This window comes from Cervus canadensis, chromosome 18, assembly GCF_019320065.1.
Source record: "Cervus canadensis isolate Bull #8, Minnesota chromosome 18, ASM1932006v1, whole genome shotgun sequence".
Taxonomy (NCBI): Eukaryota; Metazoa; Chordata; class Mammalia; order Artiodactyla; family Cervidae; genus Cervus; species Cervus canadensis.
In genome coordinates, this window is record NC_057403.1 from 29462975 (window position 1) to 29476616 (window position 13642).

At 39.5% G+C, this 13642-nt stretch overlaps 2 protein-coding genes across 6 annotated transcripts in view; one reads left to right on the forward strand and one right to left on the reverse strand.

The window, feature by feature from the left end:
* SLC7A9 (solute carrier family 7 member 9) overlaps nt 1-7599 on the forward strand; it is a 29212-nt gene extending 21613 nt beyond the window's left edge. The window contains exons 12-13 of the mRNA XM_043435505.1: nt 6373-6547; nt 7424-7599. Coding sequence (XP_043291440.1) covers nt 6373-6547; nt 7424-7488 — 240 coding nt within the window. The 3' untranslated portion in view covers nt 7489-7599. The remainder of the gene's footprint in view (nt 1-6372; nt 6548-7423) is intronic.
* Nucleotides 7600-8698: 1099 nt separating this feature from the next.
* TDRD12 (tudor domain containing 12) overlaps nt 8699-13642 on the reverse strand; it is a 75940-nt gene continuing 70996 nt past the window's right edge. For all 5 annotated transcript variants that reach the window (XM_043435503.1, XM_043435504.1, XM_043435500.1 and 2 more), the window contains 6 exons: nt 12928-13037; nt 11517-11577; nt 11318-11431; nt 11078-11231; nt 10918-10993; nt 8699-10477 (listed from right to left, as the gene is read on the reverse strand). In XM_043435503.1, coding sequence (XP_043291438.1) covers nt 10386-10477; nt 10918-10993; nt 11078-11231; nt 11318-11431; nt 11517-11577; nt 12928-13037 — 607 coding nt within the window. In that variant the 3' untranslated portion in view covers nt 8699-10385. The remainder of the gene's footprint in view (nt 10478-10917; nt 10994-11077; nt 11232-11317; nt 11432-11516; nt 11578-12927; nt 13038-13642) is intronic.

Sequence of the window (13642 nt, forward strand, 5' to 3'; positions counted from 1 at the left end):
ACTGTTACCCAGTTGCTAAAGTCAGCAGAGGTGTAGAGTGGCCTGCTGCGATCAGGCAGTTCCCCTCAATCAGGAAATCAAGCATGTAAAATCATGATGGTAGCACAGATTTGTAATCTGCACAAAACCTCTCAAACAGATATAAAAAGGATTTGAGAAAAAATAAGGAGACAGGAAAGAAAATGAGAGAGATTATCATATGTGTAACTGGAGTTGCTGAAGAAGAAAATGCAAGTAATAGAATTCTTAAAAGATGTGATTTAAGAAACATTTCCTGAATTTGGAAGGAAAGGAGGAGAGGGGACCTTAAGAGGAGGCAGAGACTTGAATCAACACACTGAAAGGCATACAGTGTAACTGGGGTATCCTAACTAGAGTGGGCAACAATAAATACATTCTGATAAAACTATGGATTTTTTTTTTTTTTTAAAACACTTTGGGTATATCACATCCTCTTTCTTGTCCTCTTCCACCCCAATTCACTTATAAAGAAAAGGAAATATACAGGCATCAGAGTTCTTACCAGCTACACTTTATGCCATAAGACAGTGGGCAACTTATTTAAGATATTCAAGGAAGGAAAATGTAAGTCAAATATTTTATATCTACTCAAGCTGACCTTGAAGAATAAAGTTACCAATGAGAGAACTCAAAGCATACATTGTTATATGAGACCTTCCTTCCTTTGGCATCACTAGAGAATGAGCTTTAGAAACCAAAAAGTCATGGGCATAAGGTGAATATATTTAAGAACTAAGACTTAACGAGAGGAGATAAGGATGACAAAACAGTATGTACTTATTAAGCACCGACAACATAATATAACAAAAGTGGACGAGAAAGCATAGGAAAGTATTCAAGTTAAGGGAAGTGTGTCAGAGAAACTGCTTTAGGATACCATTTGAAATTAGATGCTGGGGAAAAAAAAATAATAATAAATAAAATGAACTGACACAACAACAACAATAAAAAAGAAATTAGATGCTGGATGGGGGAGAAGAAAGCTTACTTCATTACTGCTTATTATGAACAAAAAAAGGGGAGACAAAGGTATTATATTATACCTATTTATAATGGTAATGCTCAGAAGAAAGGGCTTCCCTGGTGGCTCAGTCGATAAAGAATCTGCCTGCAATGTGGGAGACCTGGGTTCGATCCCTGGGTTGAGAAGCAAGAAAAATAGTGTAGATAAATATATCCAACACACACACACACATACCCATGAAACATCATCATGAAAGAACCTATATATAAAGACTCAAACAGGGGAACAAATCAGAATATCTTCCTGGTTGACATTTTCTCAGTAAAATGCTTATTAAGGTTTTTTGTTGTTACTGTTGTTTTTTTGCTTATTAGTTGTTTAACATTCCCAAACTTTACAGAATCTATGAATCTCTTAATAGTCTTATGTCTAACTGATAGTTATATGGGAAAAAATGAGTATTTAAATTTCCAAAGCCCGCTATAGTATTTTTAATACATGTGTGTGAAAAGTTTCAAATGACATTCCAAACCCGACACAAGTTACCATCATGTGTAGGTGTATTGAAAAGCAGACATTGGGAAACATGTTATTGCATTAAAGGTAACCATTTACTAACAGTCATACTAATTGGTGCCCAGGAAATCATTTTTTAAAGCAGCTAACTTCTAGGTGTAACACATTTGTTGTTGTTTAGTCACTAACTCATGTCTGACTCTTTATGGCCTCATGGATTGCAGCCTGCCAGGCTTCTCCAGCCATGTCATCTTCCAGGCAAGAATATTGGAATGAGTTGCCATTTCCTTCTCTCCAGGGGATCTTGCAGACCCAGGGACTGCACCCTTGTCTCCTGCATTGCAGGTGGATTCTTTACCACTGAGCCACCAGGGAAGCCCAGAACACATGTTGGATATATATATGCATTTACTGTCTTTTAGTTATATCTGAAAACTCTACATAGAAGTTTGGGATTTCACTTGATACATGGTAATTTTTCCCACTTTAACAATAAAGGAAGTAGAGCCTCTGGTGAGAATTTTCCCATAGAATGTCACTCTTCAAAGAGCAGGAAACTGACAGTTAAGTAGAAGGTACTTTATATAGACACGTGAAACAATATGAAGACCAAACTTACCAGCTGTATGAATAAACTGGCTTATTCAGCTTAAATAGTTTAAATTGCTCATTAAAAGAAAAAAATAATTTTTAGGCAGGTTTACAAAGTGGTGAAAGATTAAAAGGATAGGCAAAGAAAAACCAAGCAAATGAAAATACGTAGAAAATAGGGGCTGTGATCTTATCAGACAAGCACTCAGACCCAGAACACAAGACAAAGACCATTTAGTAATAATGGCTAAAGAGATAAGAGTTATGAAAACCTATTTACCACACCATGTAATTACTTTTACGAAATAAAACCACAGGAAACACAAGGAGAAACAGACACACACAAATAGAAGACTTTAAAACATCTGCCTCAGAGCAGGATAGATCCAGGCACATCACTAGTAAAAGTGACTGAAGATCTAAAACAATATAACAGTTACATTTTAGAGATTCCTATCAAATTCTGAGTCCCCCAAACAGCAGTCACACCTTTTCAGGTAAAGAGGGGACAGGTCTGAATCTGTAATGCCACCAAGAAAAACTCCGATTAAAAAGTCAGAAATGATACAGAGTACATTCTCTGTCTATAATGCAATAAAACAGGAAATCAATTTTAAAAATTAACATTCTTTTCGGTCCAAATGGAGACAGGAAATCAAAGTGCATAAACTCCTAAAAATAACAATAATGAAAACAAGACATATAATCTATGATCAGTGCTTTAAGGAAGTTCTGCTATATTACTTACATCAACAAAAAACAAATTAAATAGACAACTCAAAAAGCAAGAGAAAAATCAACTAAGAAAACCAAAAGAGTGTAGAAGGAATCAGTAAAGCTAAAGAAAGAACTTAAGATGCTTAACTGGATTATTTTTTAGAATTTCACCATGAACTCAGATTCTGCTGGGGTTAGTTTTAGTAAGCTGTATTTTCCTAGAAAACTGTCCATTTCATGTAGGTGTTTGAATTTATTTGTATACAGCTATACAAAATAAGTTTATGATTTTTTTAAAAAAACTTCCTATGTTCTGGAGATTATTTCTCCATTTTTGTTTATCTGTGTATTTATGCTGTTTTTGTGTTTTTTTTTCAGGTAAGCTACAGGTTGTTTTACTGGTTTTTCAAATTATTTTTATGGACTGTAACAGTAATACCAAACCTTGCAAAGACAGCACAGAAAAATCACAGACCAATCTCACTTTTGAATATTGATAGAAAAATCATAAAATAATTTAACAAATAGAATCCAATTCTATTAAAAACATACCACGACTAAGTCCAGTCTGTACGAACGTGGTTAAAGATCAGAATGAACTGGATTTAATTCATGGGGGATGTAATTCATTATATTAATATACCTACGGTGAATACCCCTATGATCACCTCCCACAGATGCCAAAAACCACCAGATAAAATTCAACGTACATCACTGATAGAGACACAAATAGAAATGCAATATCTTGTCCTTGGTATGATCACACACACAAACATACCTTATGGCAAAAAGCAATCTTAGCTCTGTTCTGAAGATAGCAGCCAGGCAATTACGTAAGAGAAAGCAATCTGGAGCGTAAGGATTAGAGAAGATTTTTGAAAGTCTTTCTCCATTCAAAGAAAATAAAAAAAACTGTACACCTGGAAAACCCAAAAGGATCAAAGAAGAAACTACAAGAAAATATAGTAAAGTAATAAGACATAAAATTAAGACACTGAAATCAATTGCCTTTATTTATAAAAATGATGGGCAATTAAAAGAAAATGAAAGACAACACCTCATCTTTCCCCAACTCTGTCCAAAACAAAAACCTAGCCATAAACTTTAACAAGAGGTTAGACTTCTCAGTGGAAAAGTAAAATTCTCCCGCAAGACAAAAAAAGTAACTTGAACAAATGGAAATTCATCATCATCTTGGATAGGGAAACTCAGCATTGTTCATTTAGACATTTCATGTAACTACAATAAAAAACAGCATCTAATTTTTTCTCTGGAATTAGACCAGCTGATTATACAGTTCATATTGAAGAACAAACTATTAATAGCAAGAATGGCCAGGGAAAACCTGGCCACTAAATAATAAATTTAAATATTAAAATATATATTCTAAAATTTAAATATCACAGTACTGATGCATGAAGGAAACATAAACTGTTTTGTAATCCAAGAATGGAGAAAACCTTTCCAGTAACTCAAAAATCAAGAAGTAATTTTTTAAAAAGGGCAACCATATCTCCTGGCCAAAATAAAAATGCATGCATTCAAATAAGGAGAAGAAAATTGAAAGCACATATATATGATATTAGGGGAAATATCTGCAATAATATCACACACACAAAAAAGGCTAACAGCCCTCATTTAAAGAGTTCCTAAAATTGAGATGGGAGTTACTAACAACTGAAATGGACAAAATATATTGATATAAATGGACACAATTCACAAAAGACAGTTCAATGAGAAAAATGCAGTGACACTTAAACATGAAACAAATGGACCCCAGCACACACTTTTGTTCCTAACAAGAGACAGACGCCAGAATTCTAACGAGCTACCATTTCTTGCTTATAAGATGGGGCAGAAATCCTAGAGTTTGGCCACACCCCATGGAGGTGGCCATGGGGAAAATAGCCTTTTCCAACACTGCTAGTGGAATTCAAATGATATAGCCACTATGGATGGAAACCTGGCCATATCCAGCAAAATTACATATGCATTTACCTTATGAACCAGTCATCTTGTTTTGAGGTAATCCATCCCCAAGTGAAGTTGACAAAAAATATGAAACATACCCAGGGTCATTTATTGCAGCATTAACTGTAAAAGAAAAAGACTCAACACAAACCAAATGTCAATTAGTGGAAGACTAGCTGAATAAGTTTGGAACATCCACCAAGTAGAGTGGTATGCAGCAGTAAAATGGATAAGTAATTTTATACAACACTGCTATCTCTGAAGTATATTAATGGAAAAAAACAAGGTGTAACACTGTGTTTTATGTATTTGCTACCTTTCATGTAAACGTAGTGGAAGATGAACAGGTGTATGCATGTTTGTGCATATACATGTGCTTATTCTCAAAAAGAAATACTGGAAGAATAAAGCAAACTCAAGAAAAAATTTATAATATAAAAAAATAAAACACTGAAAAGGGAAAGAGCAAATCCCTGAAAACTCCAAACAAATGGAGATAAAAAAATATTACTCTATAAAAAGTAGATGACATAACCACACAGAGCATAATTACCAGAACTGATACTAAAGTGCATGACTTTTAATAGCACTTCCCTTGTGGCTTATACTCTTCTGTTAAAAAGAACTACAAAAAAAGTCTTAAACTTCATGCTACTTACAGTGGTAGTACTGGTATAGGGAAGCCTGGCATGCTGCAGTCCATGGGGTTGCAAAGAGTCAGACACGACTGAGCAACTGAACTGAACTGGTATAGTTATTTTGTTATAGGCACATTGTAAGATAAAGAAAATAAGTAATCATGTGAAAGCCATTATGAAGATTTTCAAAAAGAAGCATTAGGAAAGAAAATGTAAGTCTAGAGTAAAATAAGGAAAAAAGTGCAATCTTACGTTTGAATCAAAACTATTAGAATCATTTGTGCAATGTTTTCCCCTTCTTGAAAAAAAATAATTTTTCTCTGTCCTGGTGAAAGAACACTGAATACTCCATCCACCCAGATGATGGTTTCTAAGTGTCCCTTTCCTACCGAAAAGAAACAGCTTCCTGGAGAAATGGGTGAATCCAGATCTGCTAGGACTGGATGTCTCTCCAGCCCCTGAACTCACTGATTGACTTCAGGGATTCGAAAGTGTGGCAGTCAGACCTTAATTGCTTCCTGAGGTGACGAAAGGAAGTGCACCGCTCCACCACAAAGGGCGCTTGCCTCCAGGTCTAATCACCGGTTTAGAGCAGATGAGAGGGACAGAGGAGCAAGTTATCAGCAGAGCCAGATGAAGACAGTGTAGGACACACCATCCAATTCCGACAACAAATTAATCATGAGACAGAGCAAGGAGGGAACCAACATGTTAAAATCGAAGTCCTTGTCAGTGAGAAATGTGTGATGTGTATTTTACAGGTAAAATGATGTGAAGGCGTTTTCTTTATAATCTAGGGAAAAGAAAAAGAACAGGTGAAATGCGGTCAGCAAATTTACTTACAAGTGATTGAAACTAACTACATTCTTCTTTCTCTATCAAGGGTATGAAAAATTTCAAAAGGGAAACAAATGCACACGGCCAAGTCGTGACTCCTTGTTGTTTTGCCTGCAGGTGCCCATTTTCATCCCCATCTTGGTGACTCTCTTATCCGTGTTTTTGGTTCTGGCTCCAATCATCAGCAAACCTGCGTGGGAGTATCTCTACTGTGTGTTGTTTATGCTGAGCGGCCTTGTATTTTATTTCCTCTTTGTCCACTATAAGTTTGGATGGGCTCAGAAAATCTCAAGTAAGTATCAGGCGGGGGACCGCTGTGCTGTTAGTGAAGCCAGGCAAGCCCAGCACCCCGCAGCCTCATCTGCCCCGATGCTACCAGGGCTTTCTTGTCACAGGTCTCACACAGCTAACAAATTTCATCTCCTCTTTGGGAGGACACGTGACCTGTTCCCCTCAGGGTGACACCCCTGGGGTCCACCTGTGGCCTCTATTATTTCCCAAGGACTTTGCTCCTTTCTTGAAAGAGCTCCTTCTGCCTCCAGCCTCTTTACGCTGACCTAAGCCTAAAGCTGAGGGGTTGCTGGTGCTTTACTACAAAAACAAAAGAAAAGGTTAATAACTATCAGAAAACCAGCCCACTTGCCTATGCCTCTGAAAGTGGACTTGCATTTGATTATATTGAAAGAGAATCTAGCCAGGATAACTTACAACCTAAAGGCCCCACCCAAATACGCCTTATTTCTCAGCTTTGGAGTGTTTAGCCAAGCTGTTCCCAGCAAAAACTGTTAAGTTAGAATTAAGGAAGCAGAGCGAATGAACCACCTGTATGTTAAAGGAAATGCCGACTAAGTGACTTCAGACTACACAGTCAGCCTTGGTCAACCGTAGTTAAATATACACATATAACTGAGTCATTCATGTTTTTCCTATAAATGGTCTGGTGGCAGTAAAATATTTAGCAGGTTCCTAATGCTTTCATGGGAAATAACTTATCTCCAAAGAACCACCACAGCTCCCAGGATGGTCTGCCCATCTCTACCTACCTGTGTCCTCCGAGCACAGGTCTAACGGGAGACACATCACCAAGGAGTAACAGTGTCACTGCTCACCAGTAAGTGGGGTGAAGCTGATTTTTATTGACGCTTTTCTAACTGCACTTCCCCCCCAGAGCCTCTCACCATGCACCTTCAGATGCTGATGGAAGTCGTGCCCCCAGAGGAAGCTCCAGAGTAACAAGCTCTGCCTCTTGTGCCAAATCCAAGCTGTGAGGAACTTATTTTTGTAAGCAATATTTGTGGTTATTTCTTCCTGATGTTTTTCTTAAGAAAAAAACAAACAAACATATTCACACGTGTATGATACTATTATTTTTAGCTATCCTTAATTCTCTGGGTGGGTGCTGGCTGAAATCAGCAGGCGAGGACATAACCAGAAGAACGGTGGTGGTGGGAAGGACTAAATCAGGGCCAGTGCCAACACACAATGACTCTAGCAAGGGGCACATCACACCTACTTCAGTAAAGGGTGTTCTTTCAGCTCCACCATCAGAAAGGTGCATACACACACACACATGCATATATACATTTAAATATAAAATTGATGAAACTTGGCTTTGACTGAAACAGATTTTTAAAATACTCAAGTATGAATGCTTTACTACCTACCCCCACCCCTTCCTATATTTCACCTGGGACACATGTGGCAGGTCCGTCCTAGGCTGGATGTCAAGGCCTACAGGGCAAAGCTGACTGCCCAGAACCACCTGCAGCCTGTGTCCACAAGAAGCTCAGTGTCACAGGTCCCCTGACAACCTTCACTGGTATTTTAGTCAAACCAAGAAGTATGGTGTATAAAATTCTATTGCATTTGGCACTCAGGAATATTCCAGACAAAATATGGTCTAAAAGAATGGAAAAAGTAACATTTCCATGAAAACACTGAAATTTTATTGATATATTGCAAAAGACTTTCACACCAAAACTAAGAACATGAGCAATTTTTGAAGCATTACAAAGGTACTTTTACCATGCATTTCAGAAACTTTCCCAAAACATGAAATCAGTATGTATTAATAGTAGAGAACAACAACAACAAAAAACAATTAGTAATTGTTTACATTTCACAAGCAAGTAGTCCTGTATCTTACAGAACGTAATTCAGAACTTCAAATAGTCGTAAATTTAAATGTCTGAAAAAAGAAACTGAAATTTAAACATGTAGCCATCCTCTGCCCAATACTTTCACTCAGCTGTTAGTGAACGAGAATCAGCGTTACATCTTCTCTGAGAACAGGAAACCCCATCGTTTTTACCTGGGCACACATCTGTGCGGCTCTACTGCCTGCTATTATTATGTGTTGCGTTTTATGAAAGAGACAATACAATGGCACATACACTGCAGGTGCCCAACAACCTCAGGGCAAAAGCCAGTGCAGCTCAGGAGGCCTGGCCACCGACCCAGTGGCCTCCCCAGTGGGAGTGAAAGCTGTATTTACCGAAACGTACATGGGATAAGAATGTTACAAGAGCTTCACAGACCAGAACCTCTGCCAGCAAAGACACCACAACTTCCTGAAGAGCCGGCCCAGTTCAGCCAGGAAAAAAGGACAATCACCCCCAGTGTACCTCATGTGCCAGTGAACCGTGGGCTCACAGTGGCGGCAAGGATGCGACTCTGGCAGCTGTCCCGGCTGGACACCACCCCTCCCCTCAGAGGGCAGCGGCATGCCTCCGCCCAGCAGCACTCCAGGCCCCACTGCTGGGCAGTGCCCACCAAGGAGCAGGCCGTCTTATTTTACAGATGAGGAAACTGAGAGCAAAAGGACGGTCACGCCTGCTCATGGGGCATGACAGCTTGATGACAAAGGTTACCTCCCGTTCAGGTGGTGCTTCACACCTGGGACATAGACAAACGTGGGCACCTGTGCTTTCTGATGTGTAAAAAAGAATAAAGATTCTGGGGGCCGTCCTAACGGTCATGTTCTATCATGTTATTTTCCAATTCTAGGCAAAGCTGCCAGACCCACACTGAAGCAGTGCACAGGGTGTAAATTTGCCAACAGCTTGCCCACCTAACTTCTCCAGTTAACGTGGAAAGCCAGGCTCTGGGCATTCCCACATTTAAGTGCTCATGACAAATGCACATTTCCTGATGACCTCGTGACTGTGGGTGCTGCAGCCTCACCCCAGGATGAGGTCATGAATATTTTCAGGGCTCGCCATGTGCAGGTACTCTGAGCGTTACCTCCAGGCACAAGTCCTCTTCCGTTTCCACTGGAGAGAGACCTGTGTCCCGTTTGTCCCGGACGCTGTAGGTTCCGAGGGCACTTCAGAAGCTTCACCTCCAGGAAGCCCTGGTCAGGGTGCCATTGCTGAGGCAAGCCCATTCTCACCCGTGGCCTGTCTCTTCGCAAGATGTCAGCTTACCCTGGGTAACCGGCTATCAATATGTAAAGACTACTAGGAGTGTTAGCACACACAGTTATGTTGAATGCCAACCAACTCATGGCTGAAAGTGAAGCGAAGTGTTAGTTGCTCAGTCATGTCTGACTCTTTGCGACCCCATGGACTGTAGCCTGCCGGGATCCTCTGCCCATGGAACTAAGGCAAGAATACTGGAGTGGGTTGCCATTTCCTTCTCCAGAGGATCTTCCTGACCAGGGATCAAACCCAGGTCTTCTGCACTGCAGGCAGATTCTTAACTATCTGAGCTACCAGGGAAGCCGCTGAGGTCTGTTAAGCAGTGCAGAGTATGAATTTTAAGAAACCCCAATTTATATGTGCAAGATCAGGTTTTACGAATGTACCAAACACAGATGAAAAAATAACAATGAACCCCAGGTGGTACAGTTCATTACCTGAATGCCTGAGTGTCAAGGCAGGCTTCACACCAGGCGACCAGCAGGACAGCCCAGCACTCACAGTGTCTCTGCTTCCACCTTCCTTCCAGAGTCTCATCATCAACTCATTTTTCTATCAGTTAAGAATTTATCACCATTACTAATCCCAGTGCCGCAAGGTGACAGTAACGCTTGATCCTTGAGGGGAAAAAAGGCCTGTCTTCTGGTCACACAGCAATATCCATTTCTGGTTAGAACCCTCTGGCTGCTCTCCAGGTTTTAATTCACATTCTCATTCACTATCACTTTCATCTTCATCGGAACTTTTGTCACTGGTCTCAACCAAGCCTGCCACACTGCAGGACAGGTTTTTAGAATTTACAACTAAAAAAGGTAGATGTTATTAAAAATATGTTAATAATTATAGATTCATTAGCAAATCTTCCCCCACCCCCATTAGTTTGGTCATTGCAGAAAAAATCCCTTGGGTTCTAGCTCTCTATTTTATGACTCAAGTTTTCATTATTTTAAGCAAGAAACATGCAAGTAAAATTTGCCTGCTTATGGGTAAGTTATTTTCCTAGGAGAATTATTTGTACAAGTGTTATAAGGAGGTGTGTTTATAACCAAGAGTTGATATTTTCTCAAAGCAGAACATTTAGCACCAAGATCAACCACAAGGAGAAAACTAACGCCTGAGGGCTTTACATTAACTGCCCCTTCTTACAAAGGCTGCATTCCTGGGATCTGCTGAGTGGCTGCGTCCACCCCCATGATGCTCAGGTCCTACAATTCTCCTGGGGAGTGGGTGCACCTCCTCTTACCTTTGGCAAAGTGGCTATCCTCCTTATCCTCATCACAGTCTTCCCAGTGATCAAAATCAAAAGCCACATTTGGATTCTGTTCAACATAACAATTTACATTACTTAAGAGAATAAAATGTACTCAGGGTGTTAAGACCAAGCATGGCTGACTTCTACTCACCCTCTGTTTGAGTAAGCCACACCAAGACTCTTTTTGCTCTTTTGCAAGAGTGATTACAGGTTCGTCATATTTAATTATGCATTTGCAATCATCTTTTATTATGTTGGCTTGCAGCTCCAAATCAGCCAAGTAAAATTTCTCTCCTACCCAGGCACTAGATTTACAAAAAGAAATAAAGTCAGCCTTTTCAAACATTAGAAATTATTTCTATTTTATTTTATAAGCTATACATAAACCCACCTGAAAACGACTCTATCTCTAAAGTATTTACATTTGTAATCTTTTACATTCCTTATTTTTATCTTCAGTATGACCACATCCTCTTTTTGGAACCATTTTATTTGTGGGTGGAAGCTGGAAGAAAGGGAAGAGGATTATATACTCATCTCTGTGTATTTGCTAGGCAAGTAAGGAAAGCAGACCCCAGCAATGAGTGTACCTTTTCGGCGGCTCTGTAGTTTTGTTGATGGAAGCACCTCCAGTGTTTTCCGGTAACGTTTCTGTACAAAAAGTCAAATTTTCCTATAGGTTATTTATATGTGACTTCATAATATTTATATATATATCATATATAACACATATATATATTACAAATAACAAATATGACTCCATTATATATATAATATATATATTATAGGTACTTTTGGCATTTTATGCAACTTTTAGTTCAGGAACTACTAAGAATATTAGCATAAACTTCATAGTAACCAAAGTATCCAGTTGCAAAGAACAATTTAAAAAAAATGTACATCACTTAGTGTAACCAATTAAACAAATACTAGATTAAGAAAAGAACTATTTACCTTGACTAGTATTATGATTAAACAATCAACAATCGGGAATGTAAACTCTCTGAAAAAGGACCACATGTAATTGTTGGCCATAGGACACCACTGCTATCTCAACCTGCTAGGACCCCTAACAATTTCCAGAACAGCAATCAGTACATGCAAGGACCACTCCAGTACATAACACTTCGTAAATCAGTGCAATTGAAATTCTCAGTCTAAAATGTCTGAGGCTTTCAAAGACTTGAGCAAAAATGTTTATAAGGGGCTTTGTTAACAATAGTCAAAAACTGAAAACAATGTCTTTCAACAGGCAAATGGGGAAATAAATTGCAGTATATTCATATCACAGAATGAAAGTGAAAGTCACTCAGTCATGTCCGACTCTCTGCGACCCCATGGACTATATGGTGCATGGAATTCTCCAGGCTAGAACACTGGAGTGGGTAGCCCATCCCTTCTCCAGGGAATCTTCCGAACCCAAGGATTGAACCCAGGTCTCCTGCATTGCAGGAAGATTCTTTACCAGTTAAGCCACAATGGAAGCCCATATCACAGAATATGACTCAGCAATAAAGTACCACTGCTACTTACAATAATCTAAATGAATTTCACAGACATAATGTTGAATGAAAGAAGACACAAGAGTGTATACCATGTGCTTCTAATTCAGCAACACTGATGGTATAGTAAGTAAGAACAGGGGCTAAGTAAGAACAGGGGCTCCGAGGCAGGGTTACAGACAGGAAGGGTATGTAAGGGAGACCACTGGGATTCTGGAAATGGCCAACAGCCTGACCTGGGTGGGGTAATGGACATGTGCACACAGGAAAATTTTCTATGTTTAAGATCTGTGCACTTTTACTGGATAAGCATTATACCTCAAATAACAAAAAGGAAAAAAGTTACAGAAAAAAGATTGGAAGCTGAATTGTCAAAAATAGAAAGTTAGGTAACATCAGTTTATATCACCTTCTAATTCATCTAAAAGCGGAAAGCCTAAACATCAGAAAATTTCCAAGCATTAGTGATTTTGAGTTACCCATCTTTTATATAACCAACCGTGCTTTCGGTTTTCTGAGTCTGTCTTGGAGTCAGTTCCTTTCTCCGAGCCCTTGTCCTCTTGCCATGTGCTCGGCAGGCAAGCACTGTCTTCTCTGGAAGAAGGTATCCTGGGCGGAAGAGGCAGAGGTTAACCATGAGATGAAGAGAGGAAAAATCTGGCTCCCTACAGGGATTTCCAGCAAGAAGAGGGAGGCAGGCCAGCCAGGCATGGCTGAGAAGCCTGCTGCAGCAGTCACGCCTTCACAGAACTTACAGCTCACGGACAGACGACAGGCAGGTCACCAGCTCTGGGCACTGGCGTCAGCCGAGTGACTGATGGACATACATCATCCAACAAGTGCAGGAACTCATTTGCCAAAATAAGGTTCTTTTCAAATCGCTTAACTCTGAGAATTGTATGCACCGCTGCCCACTTCAAAGAGCAGAAAGTACAAGCCATCTCCTTTCCTCTCCTGCCCCAGCTTCCCAGACACCCTCTTACCACTCCTGGTCTATTGCTAGGAACATTCTTTGCAAGAAAAAGCAAATACTGCCCTCTGTATCTTTCTATCTAAAACACACACACATGTTTAAACACATGGGAACCTACTACATTACATTCTCTTTCTCTGTCCCTTACTTTATTGTACTTAATAACTGGAAATTACACCATATCAATATATAGAGGGCAATCTCATTCTTACAAAAAATTGTGTTTTTCTTTTGGTTGTTT